The sequence below is a fragment of the Carlito syrichta genome, unplaced genomic scaffold (genome assembly GCF_000164805.1).
Source record: "Carlito syrichta isolate Samal-C Ts95f unplaced genomic scaffold, Tarsius_syrichta-2.0.1 Scaffold304449, whole genome shotgun sequence".
In the NCBI taxonomy this organism is placed as follows: domain Eukaryota; kingdom Metazoa; phylum Chordata; class Mammalia; order Primates; family Tarsiidae; genus Carlito; species Carlito syrichta.
In genome coordinates, this window is record NW_007248545.1 from 323,818 (window position 1) to 338,617 (window position 14,800).

Consider the following 14,800-nt stretch of genomic DNA (forward strand, 5'->3'; position numbering starts at 1 on the left):
GGGGGGGAACAGAGGGGTAGGGTGGGGTTATAACATCTCTGAAAGGGGAGCAATCATTGAACACAAATTGTGACCAGCTTATAGTGAGCTTCCAGGGTCTGCGTGTTTGCTTGCTAGTGCATACACACGTGCCCATGCTAAGCACTTTTTCTCTTGGGGGTGGGGTGTGGTGGTAAAAGGGAAAAGGACAGCAGATGTATGGGAAGAAAGAAAATCTTTTTCTCTTTGAAGAGAGAATGACAATTGGGGGAAAAAAGGAAGGAAGATGCAGGTGGAAACAGTAGCCAGCTCAAGTGGTTGTAATCTCTTTGTGTTTGTATTGCAGTTCATCAGCTGACCCATTAGTCTCCCTCAATTAACTGTAAGTACCTCAAGGGCAATTGACAATGCTATTTAAAAATGTTTAAACAACAGATGCAAACAAAGGGGAAAGTAGCTGCCAGACTTCCCTCTTCCCAGGGTGTCCACACTACCAGGTCACATCCGGTATGGATCTCAGACAGACTCGTACTTACACATCCACTCTGCCCTGCAACCTGAACTTCTCACTAACAAGAGTGAACGTCTTTCCCCGGCAGTACAGAATGCATAGTCTTAATAGCTGGGTAAAAAACAGATGGAGAGCCTCTAGTGGATACCAGGGCTGGGGTGGGCACTGAGGTACAAAAAACACCTCAATTTCATGCCATCCTCTAAGCTTCTCCAAGCACAGACTCCCTGAACAGATGTTCCTTTGGGCCTCCAGGTCCTGCTGAGCTGTTCCCAGAGCATAGAATGTCAGCAACGGACTCTACCTGCCTGAGGCAGAAAAGTGCAATACCCTTGCATCTGTCTGAGGGCGTCTGTCCACTCAGGTAAGCCATTGTGTGGTCAGCAGAGGTGGCTGGGGCTTCCTCTACCCTGGGAACCAGCCCCTGGGCCACTTCCAGGAGTTGATGGTAAGAAGTCATTTTGATTTTTATGCTTTCTGAATACTCAATGACCCTTTACTCTGTGCTGATGCTTATCAAATTCGAAGCTCTCGGTGGTTGGGGCTACTTTCTGAAGTAACTGGGGGTAGAACAAATGTGGCTAATGATCTTTTCTGACTAGGATAGAAGTCTTGAGTTTCTCAAAGCCTCTACTGGATGAACTTGTGAGGAGGGTGGGGAGACATTTTGATTTCTATGCTGACCCCTAGGGACACAAAAACAAAGGTGTGTATATGTGTGTGTGACATACATGCATAAATAATGTGTGTCTATGTGTGCAAGTGTGTGAGTGTGTGTATCTATGCATATATGTATGCATACAGGAGCATGTGTATATGCATAAATGAGAGGGGAACCCCCCCAAACCCAGAATTCATTTATAAAAAACTGTGTATTTATTCTTACATGTTTAAACTTTAGTTACCTTCAAAGTACTCTCCATTTGATACAATACACCTATTGAGACCCTTTTTCTACCTCTCAAAACAGTTTTTAAACTTGTAGATTTTGAGGCCTTTGAGTGGTTCTGCTGTTTTTTGTTTCACCATTTCCACACTGGTGAAATGTTTCCCTTTGAGAACTTTTTTCATCCAGGTAAACAAACAAACAAACAAAGTCTCTTGGGGCAAGGTCGGGTGAATAGGAAGGCTGGGGCATGGGGGTCATGCCATGTTTTTGGTCAAAAACTGCTGAACACTCAGCATGGTGTGGATGGTATGGGCTCATAAATTATGGGCTCATAAATTATCATCATGAAATGGGCAAATGCGTTTAAAGACTCTCCAAAACAACAACAACAAAACCTCAATGAAGCCTCTCACAGCCTCTCACAACAATGCTAGCTGGTACGCTGATGTCAATGGGTTCCTAGAACACTTACCTAGTGGGGGAAGCCTGTACTATAAAGGGCTTGCCCTCCAAAAGATAATTCTGTTTTTTGGGGTCCCCCTCACTTGTGTATGTTTGGGGGCATACATGTGGGATGCAGGACTCATTTATATCTAGCCAGGTCCTATCTACTTCTTTCTGAGAAGCCTGGGGGAGGGAGACAGTTGCATAGGAGTCCTTCTGTAACCCTTTAAAAGTATAAACTCTGTCCATGGGAAAACCCAAGTGGTAGCAGAGCCTGAGGGGCAAGCAGGTGACAACAGGGCTTTTCTCAACCCCCTACAGCTTCTGCAGCAAAAGAGCCAGCTCCTGCCTTCTCAAAACTTTGAGGATTTCCACCTAGCATAATCACTCCTCATCTGGGAAGTGCTCAGCCCAGCCAGGCTGTTCCCAGACAGGGTGGTTGTCAAACTATTGTTTTCACATTTCAGTGGTAACCATTGTCCCAACCAGTAATCCCCAAAGCCACCTTCTCAGGGAGATCACCTCACCACAGCTCAGAGGTTTTCAAGTTGTGTTCTGTCTGCACCCCTGTTAGAGAAGGGTGGTGGTAACCAGGCTGGTCTCCCAGGCTCAGCTACAACTGTCCCACATCTCTCTGTTTCCACTGTGTACATTTCCTTTGGGTGAGACTTCCTTTGAGTGAAAACTCTCCCCACAGTAAAGGACTCACTCTCCCCAGCCACTGAGGGCATGGCAGAGGTGTCTATCAGCCCCAGTCAATAGGCCAAAATGGTGCCCCAAGGTGCTGACAGCAGCAGGGACCCAAGTCTGGCTCTGAGGGTGGTGGGGACCCCTTTTTTCTCCAGGTGGCCAAGGCCTGCCTTTCTCAAAATGGGCTGATTTTCCTTTTGGTACATTTGAATTCCTTGTAGATTCTGGATGTTAGACCTTTGTCAGATATGCGGTTGGAAAATATTTTTTCCCATTCTGTGGACTGTCTCTGCATTTCATGCTGAAAGGGGAAAAAAATAGCCCCATTAAAAAAATGAGCAAAAGACATGAATAGACACTTCTCAAAAGAAGATATATGAGTAGCCAACAGACACATGAAAAAAATGCTCAGCCTCACTAATTATCAGAGAAATACAAATCAAAACTACATTGACAGAAACAAAGAACTGATTACCACATGTTCTCACTCATAAGTGGACCCTGAACATTCACCCTAATACTATAAAAAAGGGATTGGCAGTAGCTAGAAACTGCCAGGGGAGCGAGGTGACACATAACATCAATAAGGGTACCTGATCTCAAACTAGGTGAAGTGGGTACCAAAGGGAGGTCCAAACTTTACCTGTACAATGACGACTTGTATACCTAATCTTGTACCCCCTATCTTTAAACACACACACACACACACACACACACACACACACACACACACACACACATTGAGATACCACCTAACTCCAGTAAGAATGGCCATCACTAATACAACAAAAACCAACAAATGCTGGTGAAGATGTGGAAAAAAGGGAAAGCTTCTACACTATTGGTGGGAGTGCAAACTAATTCAACCTCTATGCAAAACAGTGTGGTTTTTTCTAAAAGAACTGGAAATTGACCTGCCATATGTTCCAGCAATCCCCCTTCTGAGAATATACCTGGAGGAACTCAAATCATTTTACAAAAAAGATATTTGCACACACACATTTATTACAGCACTATTCACAATAGCAAAAACATGGAACCAACTGTGCTATCCATTGAAAGAGGACTAGATTTTTAAAAATATGATACATACACATGATGGAATATTATGCAGTCATAAAGAAGAACAAAACTATGGTCTTTGCAGCATCTTGAATGGATTTGGAGTCTATCATACTTAGTAATCTATCACAGAAACAAAGAACTGAGTACCACATGTTTTCACTCATACGTGGACCCTGAACATCTATCATAATACTACAAGAAAGTGGCAGGACACTGCCAGGGGAGGGAGAGCACATAATATCAGTAAGAGTGCCTGATCCTAATCCAGGTGAAGTGAGGTCCAAAGGAGGCCCAAAACCTCACCTGTACCTAAACCACTTATGTACCCAATCCTGTCTTGTACCCCACACTTTAAGAAAACATGTACTGCTGCTTCTGCTGGGGAGGGCAGCAGTGATAGGCAGGCTGGGAACAGAACAGATGGATGGTTTCCTTCTTGGACCTGTGCAGGCCTGAGAGGAACTCATTACTGGGAAGGCTTTGGCTGCTTTGGGTCTCTAGGTTGCCTCAGGAGCCCCTCCCATGACCCCATCCTGACTGGGTTCCCTGACCAAGGGCATAGGGTGGCTGGATTCTGAGTTCTCCTAAGGGGCTTCTTCTGGAGGAAAGATGTTAGGGTCAACAGTCAATCACCCCTAAACAGCCAGTAGTGCCAGGCAGTCTAGCTAAGGAGTCAGAAATCCAGAGAAATCCAGACCATGGGTCCCAGTAAATAAGTCTAAATTCAGATTATCACTGTACTACGTCATAGCTAGTTGATTTTGATTAAACAATAACAACAACAATTTACCTTGATTGAGCACTTACAACATGCTGGACACTATGATAAGAATCTTACGCATCAATGCATTTAACCTTGACAATAGGCCCACTTTACAGAAGAGGAAAATGAGACACAGAGAGATAAGATAACTTGCCTCAGGTAATATGACCAGAAAGAGATAGAGCTGGGATTCTAACCCAAAGTTCACCCTCTCAACCAGGCACCCCTAAGCACTTTTGTGAGGATTAATTGAGCCTAATGCATGTAAGGTGCTTAGCACAGGACCTAGCACGTAGCAAGTTCCCCATGGAGGTTAGTTTTAATTATTAAAACAGGCATGACTTCATCCACTCCCAGTATAGCAACATAAATCACTGACAGATGCTCTCAAATCTGACCTCTAGCCAAAATCTTTCTCCTGAGACCCAACTGACCATTGATCATTTCTACCTAGGTGGCCCATGCATATTAAACACACCATGTCTGTGGGAGATCACAAAAGTGGCCCAAATCCCAACATCCCATAGAGAAATAGAGTCTATTTTCCACTCCATGAATCTGAGTTGGTCATGCAACTTAAACTTTGGCTGGTGGGATATTAACAAATATGATATAACCAGGGACCGGAAAAGTGTCTAACTATTGGAACTTGCCTTCTCTTGCCTAACTTGGAACCCTGAGACCACCATGGGAACAAGTCCAAACTAGCCAGTTGATGAGAGGCCACATGGGGGAGAATCAAAATGCCCCAGCAGACTCAGCAGTTGCCCTCAAATGCCATGAGCAAGCACTGGTTGAGACAAGCTGAGCCTGGTCTAGATCAGAACTGCTCAGATGAAGTCAGCTCAAATGGCCAACCCACAGCCTGCAAGCCGATATAAGGTTTCAGAGTGGTTTGCACACAGCAAAAGCGAAATGACATATTGTTTAAAATGAAACTCGGCACCTCCTCCTCCACGAAAAGTCTACTCAATTGCCTGTATTTCTTATAGTAGCTAATGACACACCATCTATCTGTTTGTCCAAGCTAGAAACCTGGGCATCATTCTAGAAGTTGTTTCTTCTTAATCTCGTTTAGTCATCAAGAGACGCTCATTGGGAATATAACCAGAGGAACTCAAATCATTCTACAAAAAAGATACCTGCACACGCATGTTTATTGCAGCACTATTCATAATAGCAAAAACATGAAACCAACATGCTGCCCATTGAAACTGGACTGGATAAGGAAAATGTGGTACATATACACAATGGAATATTATGCAGTCATAAAGAAGGACAAGCATATGGACTTTGCAGCAACTGGGACGGATTTAGAGTCGATCATACTCAGTAATCTATCAAGAAACAAAGAACAGAGTACCATATGTTCTCACTCCCTTGAACAATTATCGTAATACTGTAGGAGAGGGATTGGCAGTAGTGAGAAACTGCCAGGGGAGGTGGGATCACACCTCATCAACAAGGATACCTGCATAGTGAACATTTGTATACCGAACATTGAATTGTACCCCACATCTTTAACAAAGAAATTTTTTAAAAAGAAAGATGCTCAGAAGATATGATGCTTTTAAGCATTTCTTAAACCAGTTAACTCCTCCTCTAGTTCTCACTGTCTGAGTCTGGCTCTCCTCCTCTCTCGCCTGGACCATTGGAGGTCTCCCCATTGGCCTGCAGGCCTCTACATTTTCCCCTTCCTCAACCCCTTCCCCACACCCAACATGTTTCCATCTGAATCCCAGATAAGGTTCTGTCACTCCTTCCTTCTGCCTGGTGATTCAAGTTCAAAGGCATCAGCCCTGCCTTCAAAGTGTTCCTTAGTGGGCTTCAGTGTACTTTTCCAGTTCCACCTCCCACTCAATTCATTTCAGTCCAACAGATATGGTCTCAATTTAAAAGTGGACCTATTTGACTGCTGATCTGGGAGAAGAAAAAAAAAAAGTGAGCCCAAAATATTCTAGACTCTGCATTACTGGGAAACAGACAGTGAACATATAGTTAAAAGTATATACCAAAAGAATTTAGTATATAATGGCAAACTCTACATTCATACAACAAAATAGTATGTTGTCACTAAAACTGGGACTGTGGAAGATTATTCAATGACATGGTTTGATGATATATTTGAGTTAGGGGAATAAAAGCAGATTATAAGAGTATGATTGGGCACGGTGGCTCACGTCTATAATCTCAGCACTTTGGGAAGACAAGGTGAGAGGATTGCCTGAACCCAGGGGTTCGTGACCAGCTTTGGCAACTTGGTGAGACCTCATCTCTACAATAAATCAAAAAATTAGCTGGGAATGGTGGCGTGTGCCTGTAGTACCAGCTACTTGGACTACTGGAGTAGAAGGATCACCTGAGCCCAGCAGACTGAGGTTGCGGTGCCACTGCACTCCTGTCTGGGCGACAGAGTGAGACTCCATCTCAAAAAAAAAAAGAGTATGATCAGTAGATCCCATTTTCATAAACAAACAAACAAATTTTAAAAAATGAAAATGAAAGGACTTTGCCCTAGATGGGATTATGAGTGACTTAACTCTTTTTTGTTTTGTTTTAACTTTTCAATATATTATAAATGTTATTTGTGGCCAGGCATGGTGCCTCACACCTGTAATCCCAGCACTTTGAGAGACTGAGGCAGGAGGATTGCTTGAGCTCAGGAGTTTGAGACCAGCTTATGCAACATAGTAAGACCCCATCTCTACAAAATATCAAAAACCAAAACAAAACAAATAAATAGCTTGGCATGGTGGTGCATGCCTGTAGCCCCGGCTACTCAGGAGGCTGAGGTGGAAGGATCGTCTGAGCCCAAGAGGCTGAGGCTGCAGTGAGTCCATGATGGTGCCTCTGCACACCAGCCTGGACAATAAAGGAGACCCCAATTCCCAAAAATAAAATAAAAGTTATTTGTGTATGATAAGGTTTTTCTACTACTTTTAATTAATAGTAGGAAAAATAATTACTATATATATATGAAGTTAGGACAATTTGTTAACCATTTGGAGGAAGAAATAAACTTGATCTCTACTTCACATCCTGTGGACAAAATTCTAATGGTCTAAAGTATTACATGAAATAATAGAATAATTGGAAGCAAACTCCATTCAGTATCTGATCTCAAAGAGGGAAAACTCTCAATAAACATAATGACTAAAAAAGAAAAATGAAGACTTTGACTATGAAAACATTTGATATTTTGCATGTGAGAAAATACTCTTTAAAAAAACCCCAAACTGGGAAAGATATTTGTAACATATATGGATGGCAAATAATTAGTATCAACTACATATATACACACATACACACACACACACATATATAACAATATATTACATAATAATTTACATAATAATATATTAGTACACAATATATAGCATATAATATATTAGTATACAATATAATATATTAGTATACAATATGTAGCATATAATATGCTAATATATTAATAATAAGATAATAATATATGCTTATATTATATATATCACTCATAAAGGAGAAGGGTATCAAAAAAACAATCCCTCTTTTTTGCTTCAAACTTACTTTTCCTTCCCTTCGTCTCTCTTTTCTTAAAAATAAGTATAGTAATAGCCAGTATTTTTTGAGCACTAACTACATGCAAAGCACTTCACATGCATGAACTCAATGAATTCTCAACAGCCATAAAGTAGCAGTGTTATCATTATTATTCCCATTTTACAGATGAGGTTACTGAGGTACAGAGATTACACAACCAAGGTACAAAGCTGGGTCTTGAATTTCAGCCAACTGAGCTCTTAATCCTTACTATAGAGGGATCGTGCTTGTGAAAAGAAGTTGTCTATGTGCTTTAGGACAAAAATGTTCTGCAGAGTTTGCAACAACAATGAAGCCTCCCCAGTGTCTAGGGCCTGGCCCATACCTCTTTGGGTGAGTGGTCCACCCTTGTCCACTTCCTTGACTTCCATTTACCATTCAGCCCATTGTACTTTGGTTTCTGTTCCGCTCCTTCCATTGAAAACTGCTCTGGCAAAGAACACCAGTGACCTCTTGGTTGCCAAACCCAGAGAACACCTTCGCCCTTTATCTTACTTGACCTCTCAACTGCATTTGCTACTTCTGTTCACGCCTTCCTTCATATTCTTTCCTTGATTTATCTGACATCAACTCTTTCCGGCTTCTGCTTCTACTTTTCTGCCTCTGTGTCTCCATTTTTTTTTTCTGCTCAGACCTTAAATGTTTGCATTTGCAGAGTTCTGGCTCAAGACTTGGGTGATGACATTTACTTCCATGGCTAGAATGATCCCCCAGATTTTCTCCTGAGTTCTAGGTTTGTAGCATCTCCTCACTGGACATGTTATTTTTATCTTGATTTCCCAAAGGAACAAGTTGGGTATGTCCAAACTAAGGTGGTTATCTTCTTTCTCAAATACACCCCTCCTTTTGTATTCCCTAATTCTGAACCTGGCATTCATCCACCCCACTGCCCAAGTGAGGACCTAAATATCAGTCTAACTTCCCCTGGTCCTTCTTGTTAATTGGTTGTCAATGCTGTTGATCCATGCTGGAATAATGCTAAACTCTGTTCTCTCTGCTCATCCCTGTAGCCATTGCCTCAGCAAAGGTTGTCATCATTTACTTTCTAGAATTACTATAAATATACTGCCTCCAGTGTACTTACTACACTTCAATCAGGATTAATAATAATAATAATTATTATTCTTTTGAGTTAGGACCTCACTCTGTCACCCACACTGGAGTGCAGTGGCATGATCATGGTTCACCACAGCCTTGACCTTCTGGGTTCAGGTGATCCTTCCACCTCAGTCTCCCGAGTACCTGAGACTACAGGTGCACACCATCATACCCAGCTAATTTTTTTTTTTTTGAGTTGGAGTCTCACTCTGTCGCCCAGGCTGGAGTGCAGTGGCATGCTCCTAGTCATGCCAGTGTCGATATGCTGGGCTCAGTCGATCCTTTCACCCTGACCTTCCAAGTAGCTGGAACTGTAGGTGCACGCTACCGTGACTGGCTAATTTTTTGTTTTATTGTAGAGATGAGGACTCACCAAGTTGCCCAGGCTGTTCTCAAGCCCGTGGGCTCAGACAAGCCCCTCACTTTGGCCTCCCAAAGTGCTGGGATGACAGGCTTGAGCCACCACATCCAGCATTTTTTTTTTTTTTGAGTTGGAGTCTCATTTGGTCGCCCAGGCTGGAGTATAGTGACATGCTCGTAGCCACCTCAGCCTCAACCCGCTGGGATAAGGTGACCCTTCTGCCTCAGTCTTCCAAGTAGCTGGAACTACAGGCATGCACCATCACATTCGGCTATTTTTAAAAATTTATTGTAGAGATGAGGTCTCGCCAAGTTGCCCAGGCTGGTCTCGAACCCGTGGACTCAGGCTCACCTCAGCCTCCCAAAGGGCTTGGATTATGGACATGAGCCACTACGCTCAGTCTAATTTTTTTATTTTTGTAGAGATGAGGTCTCACTATGATGCTAGGCAGGTCTCGAACTCTTGGGCACATACAATCCTCCCGCCTCAGTCTTCCAAATTACAGGTGTAAGCCACCATGCTTGCCCCCAAAGTTATCTTTCAAAAAGTTTCATGACACAGCTTAAAATATTTTCTCTGACCCCTTTGTAATTGCTATCTTCTTTGTCTGAACTTGTCTTCCTGACACTATTTGCCTGCACTTGTCCTTCAAGACTTCATCATTTAGAAAGCCTTCTGCAATAGCTTCTAACTGGGCATCCATCCATCCATCCACCCGTACACCCATCTATCCATCCATCCCATCCATTGATCATCCATCAATATTTACTGAGAATCTACTATGTTCTAAGGACTGAGACTGGGAAAAAGACAGATAAGATCCCTGTTTCTGAGTGGATTGCCTGAGTCCACGGGTTCGAGACCCGCCTGGGCAGCGAGACCTCATCTCTACAATAAATCAAAAAATCAGCTGGGCGTGGTAGCGCATGCCTGTAATTCCGGCTACTCAGAAGGCTGAGGCAGAAGGATCGCCAGAGCCCAGCAGGTCGAGGCTGCGGTGGCCGGGAGCAGCCACTGCACTCCAGTCTGGGCGACAGAGTGAGACTCCAACTCAAAAAAAAAAAAAAAAAAAAAAAGATCCCTGTTTCCACAGAGATGGGAACTGCATTACAAAGTTGTGTTGACTTTTTTCTTCCCCCTCTTAAAAGTAAGACCTTTGACAGTAGGAAGTTTGCTGTGTTCATCTTTGAATATTCAGTGCTTTGGGCACACAATCACTCAATAAGTAAAGGAAGTTTTATTAACCAACTGACTGAGTCTACCAGATTAACACACCTATCAGAAAATAAGTAAATAAAACAAGAAAGGAAGGAAGTCTAGTTTGGACTTTTTCTTAGTGACCCTCTGTTGACCTATTAGTAATCCCTGTTTTTTCTTGTTGTTGTTCTCAATGCTCATAAATCAGACCTAGAGCTGACTGACCCTGCTCTGTGGCTTTGATTTTCTACATCTCAAGTTAGGTGTAGCAGAAAACTCCCCTAAGTCTTTGTTTACCCACCATTGGTAAAGAGAACATTTGTTTAAGAATGTGGTGGGTATTTTCAAGCTCAGAGCAGAGAACCAGAGGGCAGAATTCCTTTTTTCTTGTATTTTTGCAAGCTTTAGTGACTCATCCCAACTGGCAGACTCTGAGAGGCAGACAGGAGAGAGAGGGCAGTGAAACAATAAGGGAAGGATGCACTGCAAATCTCAAATCCCTCTTTAGGGTGCAGATGAAACTGCATAGGGGATGGAGAACCAAAATGCTTATTCTTGTGATCTGGGAGTTTTGCCATCTAGCAGTAAATAAAGGATCAGTGGCCTAGCAACTTATGTGATATCTCAACAATTTTCCAAGTCATAGTCTGAGCAGATTGGGACTCAAGAGTTTTGCTTTTTCCTAGGACAATCAGCATTCATACATCCTGAGCTGGTACACAGAGAAGAAAGCCCCTAAATTACATGCCTCCTGAGAGTATCCAGCCTCCCAGAACACCATCCTGATGGCTACCCCTGTCCAGGGTTGTCCTTTTCATGGGGCACCATGAGGTAGAGAAGCCACAGAATGAAGCCATAGCATCATTTCAGGTCATCATCGCCATTGTCTCAGCTTAAATAGCACTCCTCAGGAAAGTGTTCCCTGAACCCTACCTTCCCCCATTAAAAATGAACCCTGGGTCAGGCATTCTATAATATGCTCTCATGCAGTCCACATTTCTTCTTCATAGTGCTTGTGGCAATTACAATGACTCATTTGTGCCTTTTGGTTTATTATCTACCCTTTCTGCTGGACTCTAGGTTCTATAAGGACATGGACAGTGCCTTCCATATTGATGTACCCTCTGGTGTTTAGCACAAGGAAGGAACTCAGAAAATAGCAGTTGAATGGATAAATGAGAGATGTCTAGTCAAGCCCCAAATGCCTGCCACATCCCTTCTTAGCTCAGTTCAAAGCCATAGGTAGACTTTTGTATCATTCTAGCTTCACCACTTTCACTTAAGAAGACCTATTAGGCTTCTCCTCTAATTCTGAATTGCTCAAGTTTCTAAAGCTGAAGCTCCCAAGTGTGCAGCCTCTTGGAATAACCACTGGAGTTTGGTAAAAATGTAGTTCCTTGGGCTCAACCCAAGATTCTGATTCAGTAGATCTGAGTCTGATAGTCAAATAGGTTTGAAAACCACTGCTCTAGAGGACAAGTTTGTGATGGATAATGGCCAAAGGCCAAGAAATTTAATTTGAGACATGAAGTTTGGATATAAATAAACTGAGGCAGGAGGTCAAGGAGATTTTTCATTTGTTTTTTGCTTTCCTACAAACAGGTGAAAAACATGCTACCATGAAGACAGATTAGCAAGAATTAAGTTGAGTAATATATTATGTTGGTCAGAATGTGGGGAAACAACTACTTTCATATATTGCTGGGATGGTTGTAAATTGCTACATCCTCACTGGGGCAATTTGGCAAATATATTTACTGTTTGACATACTTCTAGGAAATAATCAGACAAATACACATCACATTGTACCACTGCTTTGAACTGTGCCTGAAGTGGCCTACTGTCCATCAGCAGGGATTGCTTCAATAACTTATTCACACAGTAGAATATTGTGAGTCTTTAAGAAGAATGACCAGCCTGGGCAACATAGCGAGACCTTATCTCTACAAAAAATCAAAAATTACCTAGATGTGGTGGCACACACTTACAGTCCCAGTTACTTGGGAGACTGAGGCAGGAGGGCAAGACTGTGGTGAGCCATAATCATGCCACTGCACTTCAGCCTGGGCTACAGAGACCCTGATTCAAAAAAAAAAAAAGAACAAAGCAGATCTACAAGCATTGTTATAAAACCCTTTCCCGGATATAGGGTCAAGAGAAAAACAGGGCAGACCAATATTTTGTATTTGCATAAAAGGAGAAATGCTTATACCGATACACACACGCTTGAATAAGACTAGAGTATCCCTGCCAAGACACACTAGCAACAGTAGTGGTCTCTGTGAAGAGGAAGGAGAGAACTGAAGGTCAGGAATGGAAGAGAGAGAAGAGAGATACACTCTTCCTGGTATACTCTCTAGTATGCTTTGTGCATACACTCCCTTTATTAAGTTCTTTTTAAAAAAATTAGAGAAAAGGTCTCTTTATGTTACCCATGCTGTTCTTGAACTCTAGAGCTTAAGCAGTCCTACTACCATAGCCTCCTGAGTAGTTGGGACTACAGGTACATGCCACTGTGCCCAGCTCCTTTGAATAAGTTCTTAATAGTCTTTCTATGAAGGAGAGAGAGAGAGAGAGCGAGAGAGAGAGAGAGAGAGAGACAGACAGACACATAGAGACTGGTATAAAAAGACCCCAGACCTGCAAAGAAAAACACTGCACAAGCAGTGGGGTGTCCAGGGGCATCAGAGTACAATCCTCACCTTGCCCCTCTGCTCCTGATAGGCATAACTGACTCAAGGATTGGAGTCTGCAGCCCAAGTGTGCTCTGTTGATAGGTATGAGGGTTCTCAGCTCCCAGTGAGATCAGATAAGTCAAACTTGCAGGGAGAAGGGGTTCTTGGTAAATGAGGCGAAATTGATGGAAAATGTGATGGGCCACATAGATCTTTGATAGCCCTGTGACCTCCCATTAGGCTTTAAAATAATTATTTACATACTGTAAAGGCCTCTAGGCAGTCCAGAAAGATAGATGTTAAACGACTCTACTTATATTACTGAAAAGCATATAGTTAGTGTCTAATGCCTTGCTTCCAGCATAGGTTCCATAAATGCTAGTATCTTTCTTTGGAACAAGGGAGTTTTCTTGAATGCTTTCCCAAAATGGTATCCTGTCCTGTTTGTCTATACAGAAAATGCAATTAGAACCTTTAGTGTAAATACTGGGATGACCACTGGAAAACCCAGGATCATGCTCCCTTTTGAAACTAACACCTCATCAGTTATGCTTGAAAAGTCTTCCTCCTCTCCAAGCTTACAGAAATCAGAACATTCTCTTACCAGGTGCATTCCAATGGAGGTGGCCATTGCTGACTCAATCTCTGTTCCCAGGTCTTCGATGAAGGGGTATTCATTCTGCTGATGGATAATCACCTTAGCTCCAGTAGAGGACACCAGGAATGGGTTGTATTCCTCTTCATTTATGTACAAGATGACTTGAAGTCCTGGGAAGATAAGGCAGCCTGCTGTGGTCAAAGGGCAGGAAAACATCCCCTGGGGTGGCCTACCTATTGCTTTGGGAGTCTCAACACGAAGACCCAGACATTTCCAACAAGTTAGAGGTGGATGAGGGATAGACTGGAAGTTCAATGAGGGTAAGAGTTGTGCCTGACTTGCTCACTGCTGTGTCCCAGGATTTCGCTCAAAGTAAGGGTTCAAACACAGTATCACTGTCACAGTTCTTGCTAAGCATAAGAAAATTGCTCCTCTGCCTGAGACATGCATCTCCATGTGGCCCTTTGAGATGGAGAGTTTTGCTGAACATTCAAAGAGATGTGCTGTGGCTGCCTGAACCCTCAGGGAGAACATGCAGGGAAGAGAGGAATTGTTAATGATGTATCTACTCACTGCCTAACATCTCTCCCTGCCCTTGCTCTTGCTCCTTAAGTCTCTGCTGCACCCCCCACCCAGAGGGAACTTTGAAAATTGGAAGTCAGACTGGTCCCTCCCTGGCCTGAAACCATTCAGTCGCATCTCACTGGATATATGGGAGTGCCACAGCCTAAACTTGTCAAGGCAATGATAATGCAGCCCCTCTCCCCCTCTCCCCTTCCCCTTCCTCATCTCTGCCTACTCCCCGCCTCCCTTAAGAAGCTCCAAGTATAGCCGGGTACGGTGGCTCATCCTGTAATCCCACGCCTTTGGGAGGCTGAGGTGAGTGAATTGCCTGAGCCCGCGGGTTCGAGACCCGCCTGGGCAACTTGGCAAGACCTCATCTCTACAATAAAA

At 43.1% G+C, this 14,800-nt stretch overlaps 1 protein-coding gene across 1 annotated transcript in view; it reads right to left on the reverse strand.

Annotated features, from left to right (window-relative positions):
- Window positions 1–14,800, reverse strand: part of SCNN1G (sodium channel epithelial 1 gamma subunit) — a 29,678-nt gene that overhangs the window by 7,158 nt on the left and 7,720 nt on the right. Inside the window, exon 5 of the mRNA XM_008059943.1 lies at window positions 13,853–14,016. Within this exon, the coding sequence (XP_008058134.1) occupies window positions 13,853–14,016 (164 nt within the window). The remainder of the gene's footprint in view (window positions 1–13,852; window positions 14,017–14,800) is intronic.